The sequence below is a fragment of the Tachyglossus aculeatus genome, chromosome X1, assembly GCF_015852505.1.
Source record: "Tachyglossus aculeatus isolate mTacAcu1 chromosome X1, mTacAcu1.pri, whole genome shotgun sequence".
Taxonomy (NCBI): Eukaryota; Metazoa; Chordata; class Mammalia; order Monotremata; family Tachyglossidae; genus Tachyglossus; species Tachyglossus aculeatus.
In genome coordinates this window covers 95,535,951-95,556,786 of record NC_052101.1, presented here as the reverse complement: position 1 = coordinate 95,556,786, position 20,836 = coordinate 95,535,951, and the positions used below count along the sequence as shown (strand labels likewise).

Genomic DNA, 20,836 nt, shown 5'->3' with positions numbered 1-20,836 from the left:
AGAGAGAACAGGTATTGAATCCCCATTTTACAGTTGAGGAGACTGAGGCACAGAGAAGTTAAATGCCTCGCCCAAGGACACACAGCAGGCAGGTTGCGGAGCCGGAATTAGAACCCGGGTCCTCTGGCTCCCAAGCCCACGCTTTATCTACTAGGCCATGTCGCTTCTCTGATTTCAGCCACGAGCACTCAGCCGCACAAACACAGGAGTGGAGGAAATGAACCCTTGCGGAGGAAATGAACCCCTGGGGATAGGGAGTTGAGTTTGGTGGAGAGGGTGGTGTTAATGGTGTGGACCTAACAATCGAGGGAGAGGAAGGTTCCTAGGGAGTTCAGGCGGGTGATCGCTTGGGCAAAGTGGAGTGGGTCCAGAGCTTCTAAGTGCCAGTATGAGGCGAGGGCTGAATTCTGGTTTAAGAGGGTTTAGGTGAGGTGGCAGATTGAAATGGTTGTGGTTGGATAGCAGTAAGTTGGATTTGGTCAGGTTGGAGATGGAAATAAACTCCAGGAAGACCTCCATAAAACCGAGTAAGTGGCCTGAAAAGTGGCAGATGAGCTTCATTATGAGCAACTGTAAGGTAATGAAGTGCATCTAGGGGGAAAAAATGCAAATTACCACTGTATGATTATGTGCTCAGAGCTAATAGTCATGCTGCAGGAAGATTTCAGAGACATTACTGACCGTTCTTTTAAATCACACACTGGCAGCAGCAGTCAGAAAAGCCCAACGGTATCAGAAAGGGGATCGCAAACAAAATAAAAAGACATGATTTTGTTATCTTGTATCCAAGATCTAAAACGGTGGAACCTAGAAGAGAGTGTGCAGTTCTGGTCATCCCATCTTAGCAAAGTCATAATAGAGCTGCAAAACGTATAGAGAAGGTCCGACAAGATGATCAGGAGAATGGTGACACTTCCTTGGGACTATAGACTGTGAAAGACACAGGCCAATCAATCAATCGTATTTATTGAGCGCTTACTGTGTGCAGAGCACTGTACTAAGCGCTTGGGAAGTACAAGCCGGGAGGGTTGGGAGGCCAAGAGGGTAATGGTTTACAAAATCATAGATGGTGTTCCACTACACTAAGACACGATGTATCTTCAAAGCAGTCAAGAGGAAACACTTCTTCACACAGTGGGTGGTAAGCAGATGGAATTCATTACCACAGGAAGTTGTATAGACAGAAAATGTCAGTTCCAGGAGAAATTTGGATACATTCTTGGGTTCATGGTCCCTAATGGGTTACTAGCAGGAGAATGAGGGATGTTACATGGTACAGTCTTAAACCTTAAGGTTGATGCCAAGGAGAAAATCCATTATACCGTTTCGCTAAGCCTCCTGTTACCCCTGTCGGAGACAGAATACCAGGCTGATTGATCGATCATTAATCTGATGCTGTGATATCCTTGCCCGGGATTTTATATTCTACATCTGCAATGGTTCCCTCTCCCCTGGAGAGGGGAGGCCTGATCATCATCATCATCAATCGTATTTATTGAGCGCTTACTGTGTGCAGAGCACTGTACTAAGCGCTTGGGAAGTACAAATTGGCAACATATAGAGACAGTCCCTACCCAACAGTGGGCTCACAGTCTAAGAATGGTCTGGTACAGCAGCACTCTCTCTTTTGCTTGGCCAGACCCTCCATTTTATTCACCTGCTGCTCCTTTGCAAGTTGATACTTGTGTGTGTGTGTCTGTGTTTGATGCGGGGAAGATTACTGCTTTACCCGGGGGGAAGGGATTGAGTACTACTGTGCGTGTGTGCACATGGGTTGCTGAATAATTGCGTCCCCCATGAAGTGGTAAGCTCCTTGAGGGAAGGGATTGTGTCTCCTGCTACTGTTTTTAGTACAGTACTTGGCACTCCCTAAATGCCACTGATTGAGTGATTGTATGGATGGGGCTGCTCTGTTCCTGCCTCTCTAAAATCCCAGGTGGAGCCAGGCAGTTATTCTAGTTATAAATATTTATGACTCTTGGAGAGCAGTTTTAGAAACTCTCAGTTTATGTATCATATGTTGTGCTTTCAATGAAAGCACTCAGTTAAGGGAACAATTCTAACACCTTCAGTGTCTCTGATTACACTCAGCTTCTAATGATAGTTTTATAGATAAATGCCCATCTAATCCTTCTGCAAGAATGGCTAAAATGTGTATTTGTAGTTCCCTATTAAAGTGGGAAGTTAGCAAGAATAACCGTGAGGACTTTAATGAATGTGGGAACAGGAGCTTCTCTGAACTTTGACTCATGTACCATACTGTCTCATCACAGAATTATTTTCACATGGTTTTTCTTTTAAGCTATTACTCACTGGCACTATTGCAAATATTTAAAAAACTCGACTGAAGTTAGAGCTTCTTCGGATTTGCATTCACGGTGTGTCAACTGATGCAGTGGGTGTTGAGAGTTTACTTTTTAGAGCCCGATGATCTAGGCAGAGTTCAAATGTGGCCAGTCAGAAAATGACCACTGACACTGTCTGGATTTGAAGCTCCGGTCTGCCACGTTTGTTTAAATCTTCATGTCAACACGTGTTTTTAACACGATATTCAAATCCCCCGTGTCAAAGGTCAGTGGTGACTCCGAGAGGGCACATGTGAGAGGAGCAACAGTGGCACCAAAAAGAGTGACCAAGAAGATTAGTGAGTTTAGAAACAGGGGTTCAGACTCGCAAGCATAGGCTTTCACAATTAGACATTTGTTTCAAGCCTTCCGAATCTGCCCAGAAGTGTTAGTGGAAAATCTGATGATCCCCATGGGTGTTAGCTCCTTGAGGACTAGAGTGCCCTCCCTGGGATTGGCACTGAGTTAAAAAAAACTGTCACCCCCAAAGATTTTGGGTACGGTGGGCAGCTGTAGTTAGTCCGCATCGGCCCTCCGCTGCCAGACGGAGTTCCCTGGCCCAGCCCTGGCAACTGCGAGGTTCTTCTCATTCCCAACTGGGTTTCGGGACCGGACCTGTTGAGAATGAGCCGTATTCCCTCTTCACTGTGGACCTCCCCTTCCCCCAGACAAGCTAGAGGATATCCCAGGGTGAGGCGGGTGTCAGGATTCCCGGGCTGCTCCTGTGGCAGTCTGAAACCCCGTGGGGCTTAATCTGCACAGCCACTGAGAATAGTGGCTCCCAGGTCCCCTAGCCTTTCCTGGGCTGGCACAGTAACTGCTGATGAAGATGTCACGACAGCCTAAGGTAAGTGCCCTCTTCCCTTACATTCCCCCTTGCTCCTCCTCTCTTCCTTCGCCTCTCCCTCTTTGCCACATCCCTTTAAGTCCCTGCTCACCACGCTTCACCCCAAGTTCACGTCAGCACTCACTGTGAAAAATTGACACCCCGGATGTCATGGAAGATTTCAGGGCACGTAAAAACACCGATGCTGAAAAATGGATACAAATTACTGGATGACACGTATTGAGGACTTAGTACAGTGGCGGGCACTGTAATAAGAGCTTGGGAACATACAACAGAAGTGGAAACATAGCCTCTGTCCTTAAGGAGCTTTATTCATAGGTAGTATACGTTCAGTGGGAGCAATGAGGAACACATAGGTACAACTGGTAGCAACAAAATAAATGTGGAGCAAATACACTAATGTTCGCCCGAGTGCTAAGGGTGGTTGATGGGCCATCCTAACCGGAGGATTAATGAAAGAATGCCTCTTGGAGGAACTCTTTGTTCATTTGTGGGGAGGTTGTTGTTTTTTGTTTTTGAGGCGGCCCATCGAAGGTAGGGAAGGACTGGATTTGGCAGCTTTGAGAGGGGACAGCCTAGAAAGTTACATAGCGATGGTTAGTCACCCGGCATCAAGGCAGCATTCTTCGCTTCATGGTCATAAGTTCTAATTCCAGCTCCACCACTTGTACACTGTGGGACCTTGGGCAAGTCACTTCACTTCTCTGTGCCTGAGTTACCTCATCTGTAAAATGGGGATTGAGACCGTGAGTCCCACATGGGACAAGGGACTGTGTCCAACTCAATTTGCTTAATTAACACACACACACCCCCACCCAACCCCCAGTTTTATAAAGCAGGGGTTGTGTCCTTGCAGACCCCTGTGTTAAGGCAAGGCTCACCCTGTATAGTATTCACTGTGTTCAGTAATGCACCTTGTCCTTAACCATTTATTCCAACACTGCATTCGGCTGTATCCAGTCAGGTTCTCGTTGTTAGAAGATGTTCCCTCATTCTACTCTAGCGTTGTAGTCAAAATACCTAGGGGAAGCACACGTTATGGCAGAACTGAGAGTGTGCATATGTGTTTACGTGCAGGGATCTTTTAGCACTTTTTCACAATATTGCTGCTGACTTTAATGCCAGTATTTCTTCTAACGGGTAACTGCCCACTGGGTTATGGCATTGTGGACTGTCAGCACTCTGCTGCAGGCCTTTCAGCTGTAAATGGATCCTACCTATCAAAAACTTAGATGTGCACTTTGTATCGTGCCACACCCCTGCCCATCTGTTCCCTTCTTCCACACACTAATTACTAAGCACTAATTCACGTACAGATCCCCTTTTTCTCTTTCGTCCGAGCTGTAAATTATTCAGTGTGTGTCTCCCTGACTTGAATGTAAGCTACTCAAGGGCAGGTGCCATATCTACAAGCTCTCTTGTACTGTCCCAGATTCTTATTATTAATAATAATAATAATAAGTATAGTGCTCTGCTCAAAGGTACTATTTTTAATCGTATTTAAGTGCTTACTGTGTGCCAGACACTGTACTAAGCACTGTGTAGATGCAAGCTAATCAGATTGAACACAGTCCCTGTCCCACATGAGGCTCCCAGTGTTCCCATTTAACAGATGAGATAACGGAAGCCCAGTGACGTGACTTGCCCAAGGTCACCCAGCAGACAAGTGGTTGATTGATTGCACTTTGTGCCCCAGGTGAAACATGCCTGGCAAGGGACAAGAGTGTGAGTGGCGCTGCCCAAGCCGCTAGCACCGTAATCAATTTCTTCTGGCAGTTTCTCAGTCTTGAAGAGTCAAGTTAACACTTTTGCAGCCTATGCTAAATTTACCTTTGCTTAAACCTCACTTGGTCTCTCTCCTTCCCCTTCAACCTTTGAAGTACTGTATTTAACTTCAACAGAGAGGTTAAAAGCCCATTTCAACAGCTCTGTGTTCTCTGATTGGAAACAAATAATGCAAGATTTCCAGTATGGTAACATAAGGCTTTGTTTTACGTAACTTCTAATCCATTATCTTTCATTTGTGTATCATTGCGTTGCTCCATCACAGAGCAGTAATTATTAAGGCTCTCTATCACTGTTTTTTAAAGGTATATTATTTTGGTCTCTTTTTGGACTTGGGATTGCAGCGATATGCTTTACATTATTTTCTAACCTGGATGTATCAGTAACTGAAAATTCCATTCCCTGTTCACTCTCCCTCCCATTCTTTGACCTGCCTGGCAAACCAGTGACATGCTCCATCTCGGAGCTGGTGATTTGAGTGTTCTGCTCAAAGATGTGAGTGGAAGAGAGTAGAGAGGCAAAGAGGGGAGTGGAAGGTAGGTGAGAGCATGGGGCGGGCAGCTCGTGTACAGCATCATAAAGGAACAAGGATGAAGAAAGACCGACAGAGCCAGTGTGAAACTAAAGAAATGAACCACGAAGTTTAGCAGATACAAATACAAGAGAAAAGCCTCACTAATTCAAAATGTATGTGGGCGGAGGAAGGGGTCCCGTCATGAAAAGTCCAAGTCTAATGTTTTGTAGTCTTCAGCGATTGCCCACAAATATACGCTGCATATGTATGGGTAGATGCTAAGAGCACAGTGAGAAGGCAGGAAGGAAATGAATGGAGAGAAAGCAGATGGTGAAAGACAGGAGGCCAAGTAAATAGGGAGAAGCCAGCACAGATTTGTAAAAGCCTCTTTTTCCACTGAATGATTGCTTTAGTTAGGTCGAAGCCCAAGATGCTATTTTAGAAACAAAACTGGGGTGTTCTAGCTCTAAAATGTTGATAGAATCCTGCCAGGAATGGGAAGTGGTGAACGAAAAAGGAGTTTCATTCTGAAGCGAGTTTGCATGGCGAGGTGTGATCTTTGATGATAGGCCTGACGAAGCAGAGCGGGTACGGCATGCGTACATCCTATACACACCTTGAGATGAGAGTTCTCGAACTGATTTTCCGTCGTAGTTTAGGCTAACAGATTATTTGTCCTTTCTGTTTTTTTTTTTACCCCAGTGGATTGTATAATATTTTCGTATCAAGGGAGTCTGAAAATCGCTGTGTCGGCCGCTATGATAACCATGGAAGTTTTGGAGAACTGGCCTTGATGTACAACACTCCAAGAGCTGCTACCATTGTAGCCACAACAGAAGGTGCTCTTTGGGGACTGGTGAGTATGAGAAAATTACCCTCATTTGTGAGCGGCATATCCCAGTCTGCGTCCTTGTCCATTTGGCTCCATAGTAAATCTCTTGCTGGCTCTGTCAAGCAGCATGTGAAGTCCTCATGTTAATGCAGTTTTCTACTTCCCTAAAATGGTTGGTCAGTAAACCGTAATTCCAGCTATATTTACAAGACCGGGCCTTATCACTTTATTGGTATCTGGAGCTTTAATTATCATTCCCTTTCTGTGTTTTTGTCAACGAGAAGAGGCACGGGTAACTGTAATTTAGTGTGAGAACCATCCCAAATGCCATTGTAAATGATCTGATAGTAGGTTTAGCCAATGGTTTCATTCTCCAAGAGTTCCAGAGCTCTTCGGTGTGCACAAGCATTACTTTATCTTTGATTATTAATTTCACGACAGCAGACCGTACTAGGTCTGACTAGAGTGACTAGAAACTACAAAGAGAAACTGGGGAGACAGGATAGAGTTGATCTTCGTTGGCATTTTGTTCAGGATCTGGAGTTCAGAAAGTCCACGGGGAACTTTGATGCTAGATTAGTGATCTTGTTTGGACGTGTGCCCTGAGCAACGTCTTTGGTTGTACCACCTAGGGCCGCACCAGGGCTCTGTCACCAAGAGCCACCGCCCTGTATTAAAGGGATGAGTCATGAGCTGTTTCCTTCAGTTTTTTTGAAACTGGTATTTATTAAGCGCTTATTCTATCCAAAACACTTGGCTGAGATCCAAGCTAATCAGATCAGCTGCAGTCCCTGTCCCACATGGGGCTTGCGGTCTCAGAGGTAAGGAGAGCAGATATAATAATAATAATAATGATTGTATTTGTTAAGTGCTTACTATGTGCAAAGCACTGTTCTAAGAGCTGGATGTTACCCCATTTTGCAGATGAAGAAAACGAAGCCCAGAGAGGTGAAGTGACTCACCCGGGGTCACACAGCAGCCCAGGGGCAGAGCTGGGGTTGGAATCCAGGTCTCCTGACTCTCAGCCCCATGCTCTTTCCACTAGGCCACACTGTCACCCCCCTAGGCAGACCTACAGATTCTATATCTTCCTCTCTATCCTCTGTGACTTTGTTTATCCTAAGCTAATTGAAACTTGCCAGATATATTCCCACTGGAAAAATAAGCTACTTACATATCTATAATGAGAGATCTGGAAATGACATGACTGGCATACTCTCTCTCCCATGCTCTGGCATTCTCTCTCTCTCTCTCTCTCTCTCTCTCTCTCTCTCTCTCTCTCTCTTTTATATATATATATATATGTGTGTGTGTGTGTGTGTATATATATATATATATATATAGAGAGAGAGAGAGAGATATGTATATTCAGGCAAACTATTTTGGGAGTGTGCAGTCTGTTAGCTATCTCATTCTTTTATCATAACCTTTAGGTTTCACTGGACATCTGGAGGGTGGTGCTGTCAGCAGAACTTTCTTCCTGGCTCTGTGCAACGTTGTTTTCTGTGATCAGCATGGCTTAGTGGAAGGAGCATGGGCCTGGGAATCAGAGGACCTGGGTTCTGATCCCGGCTCTGCCAGTTGCTTGCTATGTGACCTTGAGCAAGTTACTTTACTTCTCTGTGCCTTAGTTCCCTCAACTGTAAAGTGGGGATTCAATACCTGTTCTCCCTCCTACTTAGACCGTGAGCCCCATGCGGGGCAGGGGCTGTGTCTGACCTAATTAACTTGTGTCTACCCCAGCACTTAAAACAGAGACACATAGTAAGTGCTTAACAAATACCATAAAAAAGGCAACATGGCAGAGAGCCATCCCGAAGGTGTCCAGTGAGATAATCGTATTTTTTGAGCACTTACTGTGTGCAGAGTCAATCAGTCAAACTTATTTATTGAGTGCTTTACTGTATGCATCGCACTGTACTAAGCACTTGGGAAAGTACAGCGTACCAGAGTTGGTAGACAGGTTCCCTGACCACGAGTTCAGCCTAGAGGGGGATGACAGACATTAATACAAATAAATAAATTACAGATATGTGCAGAAATGCTTGTAAGTGGGACAAGGGGGTGGGGGTGGTGAATAAAAGGAGCTAATCAGGGTGACGTGAAGGGAGTGGGAGAAGAGGAAATGAGGGCTTAGTGAAGAAGACTGGAGAAAGGTGAGGCTTTGAAGGCGGGGAGAGTAATTTTCTGTCGGCTCTGAAGAGGGAGAGTTTTCCAGGCCAGAGGCAGGATGTGGGTGAGAGGTCAGTGGCAAGATAGATGAGATCAAGATAGATGAGAGGAGGGAAGTGTGCAGACTGGGTTGTAGTAGGAGAGCAGCCAAGTGAGTTAGGAGGGGGCAATGTCCTAGGGTGCCCTAAAATAGGCAGAAGAGTTTAGGGCAGGTCTGGAGCTATCACTGAATTTTGTTTGTGGGTGGGCCCTCCAGCAGGGTGGAACCCACTGGTGTCCCAGTGCTCTGGAAAAATACAATGGTAAGGGTGGGAGAGGGGAGCTGATTTATACTTCCATTGGTCCTCCAACATCAGGACATTTTGAGGGAGTTGTCTAGCTTCCAAATGCAGAATTGAAAGCGTGAAATAAAAGAATGCTGTTTTAACAAAATGAGAATCACATTAGGATCTAAAATATCCTTTTCTTAACCAGCACATTAGACAGTGCAACACAAGCCACTTGAAAGTTGAGAGTATTTATTCTAAATCAGAAAAAGGAAAGGGAAAAATGTGTTTTGGTTCCTTCGATTTAAAGATAACCTAGTCAAGGCATCTCCCGAATAAAATTATTATCTGTGCACGGATGCAATGGTGCATTCTGAGTAGACATTTAAAATCTCCCTCTAATTCTGATTAGAAATGTTCCGTTAATCCTTTCCTTTTTTTCTGACTGAAAGAAGAAAAAAACAGAGACTGGTGGATAGACTCAGGGCCTAGAAGTCAGGCAACCAGAATTGTTCTGTTTCCCCGAAATATGTCCCTGGTTTGCTTTCAGTTTTTCCATACGAAAATCGAGATGGTTTCTTCTTCACTTGCAGACTGCTGGTGGCTTGCCAGGTGTTTTTGATCCCATGGCCCAGCGGATAGAGCACGGGCCTGGGATTCAGAAGGACCTGGGTTCTAATCCCCACTCTGCCCTTTATCTGCTGTGTGACCTTGGGCAAGTCACTTAACTTCTCTGTGCCTCAGTTCCCTCATCTGTAAAATGGGGCTTAAGACTGTGAGCCCCATGTGGGACCTGGACTTTGGCCAACCTGATTACCTTGTATCTACCCCAGTTCTCAGAATAGTGCCTGGCGCACAGTAAAACGCTTAATAAATTACCATAAAAAAAACTGGGCAAAAACTGAGTCCTTATTATTCCTGTGATTGTACAGAACACTGCTTTAGGCCACGGGCTGTTTTACTAATCAGTTGTCTAATATAGAGCTTTCTAAAATGCCTCTATTCGTGACATTTAGTCTTCAGTAAATTATCGTTAGAGGAGGAAGATGAGGTAAGGGAAGCATTTATCAGGGAAGCTAAAGATTCTGAGGATACTCTTAGTGGAAATGTGAGAAGGCTCAGGCTGGTTCAGCTTATCCTGAACTATGACCCCACTTAGCAACAAGAATAAATTCAGTGCAATTCTTGGTAAAAAACACTTATTTTTAGGAGCCAGATTAGAGCTGAGTTATGTGTGGTTGCTGCACATGCTGATTTCCCTATTTTGTGAGTTGTCGAAAGAATCATTATGGTTATTTCAATAAGTCGGTAGCGCGTCCAGCAGCTCCAGGAAGGGGGAAGTGCACAGTTGACTCAGTGGCACAAATGACGACGGACCCATTTGTACACGACTCTTTAGCCTTGGTTACAGGCAGTTCATATTCCTCTGGCCGCTTGCACAGCGGCAATTGCTTGCAGGCGTGTTTGAGAAGGGCAAAATGTCTCTCTCCTCTTGTCTCCTAAAATTCCTCCAGCCTCCCCAGCAGAAGCCCAGTTATAATGTGAGGAAGATGGAGGGATTGGGAGGAAGTGTCACCCCAACTCCTTCTCCTTTCCCACACCTCTTGGGTTTTGCATACAGTGCCTACAACCTGGCCTGTTTCCAGGACAGATGGCTAGCGTGAGCCCGGGGGCTTTGAGGTGGATGGGAAGGTTGTTCCTTGTTTGTTTTTACTGCATTTTGAAGTTCCTTTCTACTTGTCCTTCATGTGGTTAATTCAAGGCCCCTTGAGCAGTAAACTTAAAAGTGATAGCTGACTAAATAAATATTCAACTGGATCTGACTTTTCCCTCTCATATGGATTTACTGCTCTCATAGATTACTGCTAGTTGCCCTGTAATCAATATCTGTAATTACTCCGTGAGTAAAATGCCAATTTTGCAAGCGCCCAATTGCTTTAATAACATTTGCAGTTTTTTCGGTTTCTGTGATGTCCACCATATTTCTTTCAGACTCTTAAAAAGTCGACATTAGCATTCACTTATAACAGCCGACACATCTGTGCCCCGTCTTGCAGGATCGAGTGACATTCAGAAGAATCATACTGAAGAACAATGCGAAGAAGAGAAAGATGTTTGAATTGTTCATTGAATCCGTGCCTCTTCTTAAATCCCTGGAGGTAAGGTCTGTTTTGGGGAAAGTTTGAGTTTTGAGGTGGTACTTGTTTGGGGGTGGTTTTCCAAATGAGATTTTTAATTAAAGGGCTAGATTTAAAATGAGTCCTGTGTACTTTCACCAAAAAACATACCAAATCAATTTGGTTTGTGGTCACTAGCATGAAATGTTCTGATCCAATTTTTCCAGATGAAAATGCATGTATCTTCGTTCATCCTGATTGGCATTTATCCTTCTCACAAAAATCATATATGTTTTGGTAGAAATTGTAGCAAGAGAGACCGCAGACTGAAATAGCAAGGGGTGAAACAAAGCAGGATGGAGGTGTACTAGAAAGATCGGAGTGGAAAGCTGTCAGCATCTGCTTATACTAGATCTAGGATAAACCAGCTCTTAGCCCCTCGTATTCATGAACGCTAAGCATACTTCTTGAATTGTAAGGGAAAAAAAACAACCAATTGCCGTCTAATGGCATACTTAGAAAAATTGTGATGTTTATTACAAAGCATGATTTAGTTTAAATCCATTTGGCCTACTCAATGTACTTTTGTTCTTTAGAATAATGAACTCAAATATCATTCTTTTGGTCTTTGTATTAGAAGGGACTCTTTCCTTTTTCAAGCCTTGAACACAAACTGGACCCATCAGATTTTCACGTTATGCGTGGGAGAGACAAAAGAGCCGATAAGGCTTAATGAAAGAAATTGTTCTTGATTTTTCTCGAGAGTTCACACTGTATATCGGCATTGACATAAGCACTATTTAGCACTATTTTGTCAACCATCAATTGACTGGAAAAACAATAGGTCTTTGAAGCTGCGTTCTTCAAAATGCCACATTTAGTTTATCTCTAAAGGCTTGGGCTTTAACGTGATAGTTGGTAAAACTAAAGAGGCAGAACCTTTGAAACAGGTATAATACATTGATATGCCGCAGATATGCAGATTGATGCAGAGAAGCAGCATGGCTCAGTGGAAAGAGCACGGGCTTTGAAGTCAGAGGTCATGGGTTCAAATCCTGGCTCCACCAATTGTCAGCTGTGTGACTTGGGCAAGTCACTTAACTTCTCTGTGCCTCAGTTACCTCATCTGGAAAATGGGGATCAAGGCTGTGAGCCCCCCGTGGGACAACCTGATCACCCTGTAAGCTCCCCAGCGCTTAGAACAGTGCTTTGCACATAGTAAGCGCTTAATAAATGCCATCATTATTATTATTATTGTATGGCCCAACATAACAAAGCACAACTTAATGGTTTTGATGTTAAAACACCTCCTCCTAAATGCATGATGGTTTTTGTTTTTGGTGTTTTGGGGGGTGGGGTTTGTTGGGGTTTTTTACCCCCCAGAATAGACTAGAGCAGATTTTTTTTTCTTCACATTTCCTCTGCTCAATTAGCAAAAAGGAAATAGTCTAGCCGGCTTGAGAGCTTTGTCCCAATGGGGACTTTCTTGCACTGCCTTGCAGTCTCTAGGCCGGTCTGCTTAAGAGTATTTAAATTTCAAGTCTTTGGTTCAAGTTCCAGATTTGCTTAAGAGGCAGCATGATATAGGATATCTAGAGACAGGATACCTTGATTCCAGGTCTGGTTCTGCCCTTGACTTGCTGTGTGAAACTTGGACAATCACTTAGCTCCTCTCTGCCTCGGTTTCCATATCTACAAGACACGAATGGTATCCACCCTTCTCCTTCTCGGGGATGTTCTCCAAAGGTGGGTAAGGGACATGCCAGGTGATCACTGTGGTAGTCACTCCTAGATACCCTCTGGGCTCGTCTTTGTAAAGCTTGAGGGGCTGCCTCCCTGGATAGCAGGCGGTCTGACCAGAAAGAGGTCAAGCTCCACCCCTCCCATGTTCCTGGGGAGGCCAGCCCCTCTCTCCCCTCCATTTTCTTTCCCGATGCCTTGCTGTGGAGACCTCAGAGACTCACCTTAGGTAAGCTAACTCAGTCTGGGCCAGTGGAGGGTGACACACCCTCCCTCCCTCCCTCCCTCCCCCTCCCAACCCCCCAACCCACCTTACCCAACCCACTCATTGGCATGACTAAACTCCTGCAGTGCTCCAGCACTCCTGTGTTCATGCTGACCCTTTACATTTTACTGCCCCTTCCTCCCTTCCCCCACTCCTCCCAGGGCTGACCAGAGGATACTTCCCACTCCAAAGTCCGCTGGCCTAGAATGGGAGCTCCCTAGTTGTAGACTGTCGGGGCCCTGTGTATTTTGCCATCCTCCCGGCCATCTTAGAGTGGCTGGTTTCAGTGAGCTCCGTAGATTTGGCACACTGCGACTGCGTAAGCTGTGGCTTTTCGCCCCTCAGCAGGTGGCTGCAGGCTCAGACCTGGGCTCCCGGGCCCTATTCCCGATCCTCCCCACGGCCCTCCCAGTTTAGGGGAGGGTTACCGGTCCTTGAGTTCCCGACTCCCTCCCCAACCCGACTTCTCTACCCTCTCTCTCTTAAGTAGGAAACAATTCAGCAGGTGTGACCTGGTCCAGCCAGACCCACTGATGTGAATCCTCATGGAGGGACCTCCCTCTCCCACCCTTCTCTTTTTGCTCTTGCGGGAAGGCTCCTGCGATCAGCCTCTACGATCATTCACGCAGCACAACAGAGGCTTAGAGGAGAGTTCAAGAGTTTATTGTATAGTGCTTGCATCTCTCTCAGAAATGCTGGAGGAAATGCCACATGAGTTATGGCAGTGACCTCGATGGTCTTTCTGTGTGCTCACATTGGGCAAGCTAAAGACCCCAACTCATGCACCCACACACCATACAGCTCCCCCACCACTCCCTCCTGGAAGAAGAAGAAGAAGAAAAAAAAGACTAAAGAAATGAAAGAGATACTGTTCCGTAATAGGATTTGGTTGGCTTTTCTTCTTTTATTTTTTCCCTCTTCCAAAGTGCTTCCTTTGCATTCAGTCTAGGCCATGTCTGAGACCCGCTTGGACTTGGCTACACTTCAGCATGGTCTCAGGCGAGTCTGCCCTTTCTGTAACCGTTCCTTCCCCAGCCTACTTGGAAACCCTAGGAAAACTTGCAACGGTTGCCTGGTTTAGATCCGGACAGCTTCTCCCAGGCTCTGGGGGTCATCCCTGCTAGTCAGCCTCCCTGCCTCCAAACCCAAAGAGCAGAGTTACTTCAATTCTTCCCGCTCTGCCACTCATTCAGGGTGAGGTGGTGACCCTTTCCAGTGCCGCGAAACCTCTCGCTCAGCAAATGTCAGTACTCATGAGCTGACAGTAGTCTATGCAGTTGCTCTCCTCCCGTGACCAGCTGTCGGTTTCACCGCCACTGGAGGTTACCCTGAAGCTCCCCCATCCTGTGAGCTAGAGCCCCTTCTCTGGAGCATTTCCGTGAGGAGGTCTGTCTAAAGGAAGAAGTGGTCCAACTTTTTGGACTCCATTCTGAAGATGGAGCCGTCGGGAATAGCTAAGCTATTGCCCGAAGGTTCGGAGGAAGCTCCGCAGTCCTTCTGTTTCTGGAGCCTCTCCATCGCAGCGTGAGTGGTAGTGTCCTGTCATACATTTTCTAGGAAAGCAGCCACGCGTGTCTTCAGGACCCTGGTAGTCCGTTTCCTAGGAAAGTGGCCACACATGGTCTCCGGAACCTGGTAGTCTATGCCCCATCTTCTTTTATGGAGTACAAAGTGTCCCTCTCACACTTGGGCCCTTTACCCTGTGTCCTCAATCCCACAGTCGAGGGAGTTATTCCCACCTGGCTAGTACCAGCCCTCGAGGGGAGGCTCGTGTGGTATCTAACCCCTTGACCCCTCTCCAAGCGCATTGACGTAGACGCTTGTAAAGAATTTCTTGTTCTAAATTCTGCTGCCAGCTCTTTGGCTATGCAGCGGGCTACAAGCAGAAAGTCCCGAACCCCCTCAGAGGCCATTTGTTCCTTCGGTCAGAGGCAGACATTGAAGCCATGTGGGATACCGTCGGGGATATAGACGAGGCCGGCAAGTTACAGCTAAAGGCAGTCAAAGATGTGACTCCCGCTACTTTAACTTGGGGCCGTTATGGTTGACTCTCAACCTTTCGTCTGGCCGAGGCAAACTATGTGGTATCACACGAGTCTGGGTGGGAAACCTTAGCGTTACTGGGTGAGGCGTTTTTGGGAAGAGTATCGGTCGGATCCTCTTTCAGGACCAGCCAAATGAGGAAAGCAGACGTGGTTATCTTGGCCCCTTCTCCTTCTTCCCTAAACAGAGGCCCGTTTTGGTAGCGCCATCCTGCAGCACCTGTTTCAGTAGCCTTGATCCCACTGCCTTCTTGGAACCAGTTACGGAATCGACCAGAGTGATCATCTGGTGTGTCCTTGTGCCCATCTTTGGAGAAGCGAGGGTTTCGTAATGTAACCTGAATTCTCTGAAGGTGTGTAGACCCACCAGATGATCACCCCTGCCCTCCTCCCCTCTCTTGAGGGCGGTGCTTTTTCTCTTTGTGCTCTCTTCAGCAGGGCTCCGGCTCTGTCGGGAAACTGGAGGGGAGCGAGGGGCCGGCCTCCCTGGGAACATGGGAGGGGCAGAGCCTGACCTCTTTCTGGTCAGCCCGCCTGCTATCCAGGGAGGCAGCCCCTCAAGCTTTACAAGAACGAGCCCAGAGGGTATCCGGGAGCAGCTACCACCCGAGTGATCATCTGGCGTGTCTACACACCTTCAGAGAACTCAGGTTACGGTAAGTAATCCTTACTTCTGAGGCTTTTTAAGGCATTTGCACTCCTTTGATGGGCATTGTAGCGCTTAGTACAGTGCTCTGCACACAGTAAGCGCTCAATAAATCTGATTCTAAAAATTCAAGGTGGTAGTTTTGGAGGTTTTCATTTTCCCCTGTGATACGGTGATGCTGTCTATCTGGGAGAAGGGGCAAAACAGCACAGGACTGGAACTTTCATCCAGCGCTTAGAACAGTGCTTTGCACATAGCTCTTAATAATTGCCATCATCATCATCATCAGAGGTTTTAACCAATCGAGGAGCAGCATGGCCTAGTGGAAAGAGCACGGACCTGGTTTCCAATTCTGGCTCTGCCACTTGCCTGCTGGATGGCCTTGGGCAAGTCACTTCACTGCTCAGCGCCTCAGTTTCCTCATCTATAAAGTGGGGCTTTGATACCTGTTTTCCCTTCTACTTAGACTGTGAGCCCCATGTGGGACAGGGACTCTGTCCAACCTAAATGTCCTATATCTACCCCTGCGCTTAGTATAGTGCTTGCTACATAGTAAGCGCTTAACAAATAATGCAATTGTTGTCATTATTATTAACGAGCTTGTAGGCCTAGGTCAGTGAGGTTCTTTCTCTTTGTGTGGGCTCTTTGGGACTTTAAGGTGCTATCAGGAGGCTCAAGACGAGGAACTGAGATGAAAGGAGAAGGAGCCAAGTAGGAGATTTGGAAGCAAAAGGAGGGTTTGGCAGATTGGCTTCTTTTAGGAGGGGAATAAGGGTGACCATATTATGGAGGTAAAATAACTTGTGCTGTGGGGAATGAAGGAGGACAGCAGGTAAGAAATTGAACAAGGTTCCCTGAAACAAAGTCATATGGGTGAAGGAGTTCTGGGCAGAAAATATTTGGAATGAACTAACCTAATTCATTGTTTAAAAAAATATATATATAGATGCATGTATGTAAGTATAACTGACATTTCAGTAATTAGTCCTTTTAACTGCCATGGGTTCCTCTTTTGTTTCTAAAGCATCTTAATTTTTTTTAATCAGGTATATTTGGTCACTTTAATGTCTCAAAAGCTCTAACAGTATTGTCCAGTTGAGTTTTATAATCATGGGGCTGTGGATTGTTGTTCTAGGTCTCGGAGAGAATGAAGATTGTTGATGTAATAGGAGAGAAGATCTATAAAGATGGAGAGCGCATCATTGCTCAGGTAAAAAGACTTTGGATTTTCCATTTTAGTATACATTTAGTGATGAGAAAAGCATCTCCTGTGATCCCTAACAGTTCACAGAACTCCCACCGCATCCTAAGAGCCCAACACACTCTTCAGTTTCTGCTTTTAATGGGTACCTGAAAAGTCTCCCTTTAAAAAAGCACCCTATTACCCAGTTGCTGTTATCTTGGTGACAATTTCTTAATACAGCATCTTCAAATGTTCCCTTCCTTAACTTACACTCTTTGCTCTTGTTATGACACCTTCTGCCACTGACTGTGTCTCTTGCTTCACTGTTATTGAAACCTTACAGATCTGTGTAGGCTGGGATCATCCCTTGAAGATGTTTTGTAGTAAGATCAATTCTCTCGGTTTCTTTCATCACAGATCTCAGCCCCCAGTCCTGTGTAATTTTTAGAAATTTGGAGGCATGTCCTACCTGTTGAATCCTTGCTCTTAAGCTCATCAGCTAGTCTTAAATGTGATCAGAATCACTTAGCCATACCTGGATTTGGTCTTCCACCTATTGATCACTGCAGTAACTATTGTATTCGAGTGAAATGCTGGACTTATAACTATGAGGAAGTCAGTACAACAAACTTCTAGACTGTGAGCCCATTGTTGGGTAGGGACCGTCCCTATATGTTGCCAACTTGTACTTCTCAAGTGCTTAGTGCTCTGCAGACAGTAAGTGCTCAATAAATACGATTGAATGAATGAGTGAACAGAAGTTTTTCAAAGCCCTGATGAAATTCCTTTTACAATTGCATATTTTTTTAGTCCTCTCAAGTGAATTTTAAACCTCACAATGAAAACCTCCTCCAAAAGTCACTGCGTGATCTGCAGTCTTGGGCGGTTGCCCACAGTTAAAAATTGAACAGAATCGGTTGCCACATCCAAATGAAAAAGGGTCGCCAACACATTCTAGTCTCCGTGAGAAGCCCGATCTAGCTCTGGCTCGGGAGAGATCCAGCCTCTGTGGGCAGTCATACGGGTGTAATGTCATTACAGCATCATTCATGCTGAGAAGCATTCATGCAAGAGGAGCAGCGTGGTTCAGTGGAAAGAGTACGGGCTTGGGAGTCAGAGGTCATGGGTTCTAATCCCCGCTCTGCCACTTGTCAGCTGTGTGACTTCGGGCAAGTCACGTAACTTCTCTGTGCCTCAGTTCCCTCATCTGCAAAATGGGGATTACGACTGTGAGCCCCCCGTGGGACAACCTGATTACCTTGTGTTCCCCCCTAGCGCTTAAGAACAGTGCTTGGCACATAGTAAGCGCTTAACAAATACCATCATTATTAATCATGGGTGAGGCCCTCCAGCCAGTCTGAGAGTCACCCTGCTTCTCCTGCCGTCCCCTCTGTGTACCTTGAAGACCACTGGAGTCAGCAAAGTGGATTCGTCAGGGAAGCAGAGCAGCCTTGAACTGATTTCCAAAATGCAATTCTGTAAAAACCAAATTTCTTGGGCATTTTTTTTTTCGTCTTCCAAGGATACCTGCTAAGCACACTGTTCTAAGTGCTGGGGTAGATGCAAATTAGTCAGATCAAACAGAATCCCTGACCCACATCGGGCTCACCCTCTAAGTAGGAGGGAGAACAGATATGGAATTCCCATTTTGCACTTGAGGAAACCAAGGCCTAGAGGAAGGGAAGTGACTTGCCCAAGGTCATACAGCAAGCAAGTGACAGAGCCGGAGTTAGAACTCAGGTCCTCTCACCCCCAGGCCCGTGCTCTTTCCACTAAGCCGTGCCGCTTCCCCGGTTTCGCTAATGGGATTTCACCTGAGCTATCATCTCTCTGGGAGTGGTCTGAATTGGCATTTTCAAAAGATATTAAAAGGGCCACCACTCCGCAGAACCAGTTAGCATTTTTCTCCTCGCCTTCACCGTTAACATGCCCCACGCTGGTGGAGACCATCGCAAATTTCTCCCCCTGGTCCCACCCCCAAGGGACTCGGCAAGCTTTTGCTTGCTGTCGTGGGGACAGCAAGGAGCTGTGCGTGGACTAGAGCAGCAGTGGCAGCAGAAGGGAAGAGAAACAATAATTAAGCCACCGCTGGCTTCGAGAGACCACCTAATGCCGTCCCGAATTGCCAGTGACAGCGGGGGCTCCCACTGGTTTCTCACCACCTCCTGCTCTGTTCCTTATGGTTCCTAATGAATTCATCATCTGGCTGTCTAGGGCTGTACGTGTACCAGAACAACTTTATAACCCCGGCTCCACCACCGGTCTGCTGTGTGACCTCGGGCAAGTCGCCTCTCTTCTCAGGGCCTCAGTTACCTCATCTGTAAAATGGGGATTGAGACTGGGAGCCCCACATCAATCAATCAATCAATCAATCGTATTTATTGAGCGCTTACTATGTGCAGAGCACTGTACTAAGCGCTTGGGAAGTACAAATTGGCAACACATAGAGACAGTCCCTACCCTACAGTGGGCTCACCGTCTAAAAGGGGGAGACAGAGAACAAAACCAAACATACCAACAAAATTAAATAAATAGGATAGATATGTACAAGTAAAATAAATAGAGTAATAAATATGTACAACCATATATACATATATACAGGTGCTGTGGGGAAGGGAAGGAGGTAAGATGGGGGGGATGGAGAGGGGGACAAGGGGGAGAGGAAGGAAGGGGCTCAGTCTGGGAAGGCCTCCTGGAGGAGGTGAGCTCTCAGCAGGGCCTTGAAGGGCCACATGGGACAGGGACAGCCTCCAACCCAATTTGCTTGTATCCACCCTGGCGCTTAATACAGTGCCTGGCACACAGTAAGCACTTAACACATACCACAATTATCATTATTATTATTAAGATGGGACATTCTGAAGAGGGTGTGTCCACGGAGTCGCTATGGGTCGGAAATGACTTAGCATTTGAAGGGAGAAAAAGAGTGTTGTGTGTGTTGGTGGGGAGGGTGTCTTAGTCTTCCTCTCTAGCCCTCCGATAATTTTCTCTCTCCCTTTCCCTGTCTCTCTGACTCCCTCGCCTATTTCTCCCCACCCCACCCCCCCAACTCCCCAACAGCGAACTTTGACCATTGACCCTACCTTCAGTAATCCTGCCCCGTGTCTCACTTTTCAGCCCAGTACATTTGGTCACTTGCGCTGTTTGTTGACTATTCCTTTCTTAGAAATTTACTAAAGGTAGTTTGTTTAAAGTATGGTCTCTTAGGAATCTCATAATGTGTTTTTGCTCCTACTCTTTTTGCTGATTCTTGAGTGATTCCGAATGGATGTTATTTCCCGGGAACCCCTTCCTGGGATTATGCCATTCTACCTCTCGCTGTACTTCATTTTCTAATTCGCACTGCATCTGTTCTATCAGTTAGTCTCGACCTTAATCTTTTAACAACATTTTGGGTTTATGTAGTTTTTTTGGTTTGCATATTATGTATTGTTCGCCTTGGGGATTATGAATTCCACCAAATTGTAGGATCCACGAGGTCGTAAGCTAAGGTCCACTAGATCATCTGACAAATCTGTTGTATTATCTTCTCCCAAGCTTGATAGATACTATTAATTAATAAATTGTTTGATTTGGAATTCCGGTACTCTTAAGACTCTGCTGTTCTTCTCTCTCTAATAATAATAATAGTTCTTGTTAAGCGCTTACAAAGTGCCAAGCACTGTTCTAAGCACTGAGGTAGATACAAGTTAATCAGGTTGGACAGAGTCCCTGTCCCAGATTGGGCTCACACACTTAGTCCCCATTTTTTACAGATGAGGTAATTGAGACACAGAGAAGTTAAGTGACTTGCCCAAGGTCACACAGCAGACAAGTAGTGGAGCCAGCATTAGAACTGATTTCATATACAGAGATCCAGTGTCCCGATTTTAGTGGGACACACATGAAATTTAGCCACTGTTTCACTACTAAATTATGGCCAGTGGGTTTCATGAAAATCCTGGTTGTGGTGGTAGCAGCAGAGGAAGCCACTGCTGGCTTTCTCATTGCTCATCTACCGCTGCTATATTCCTTGCTTCTAAGGCCTTGATTTCTCCAGTCACTTCCACTGTGACCTCCAGGGAGCAAGCAACCCGTGGAGG

General features: G+C 45.9%; 1 protein-coding gene across 1 annotated transcript in view; it reads left to right on the top strand.

Moving 5' to 3' along the window:
- PRKAR2A (protein kinase cAMP-dependent type II regulatory subunit alpha) overlaps window positions 1-20,836 on the top strand; it is a 163,607-nt gene that overhangs the window by 127,668 nt on the left and 15,103 nt on the right. Inside the window, 3 exon segments of the mRNA XM_038772105.1 lie at window positions 6,194-6,347; window positions 10,819-10,920; window positions 16,707-16,781. Of these exon segments, the coding sequence (XP_038628033.1) occupies window positions 6,194-6,347; window positions 10,819-10,920; window positions 16,707-16,781 (331 nt within the window).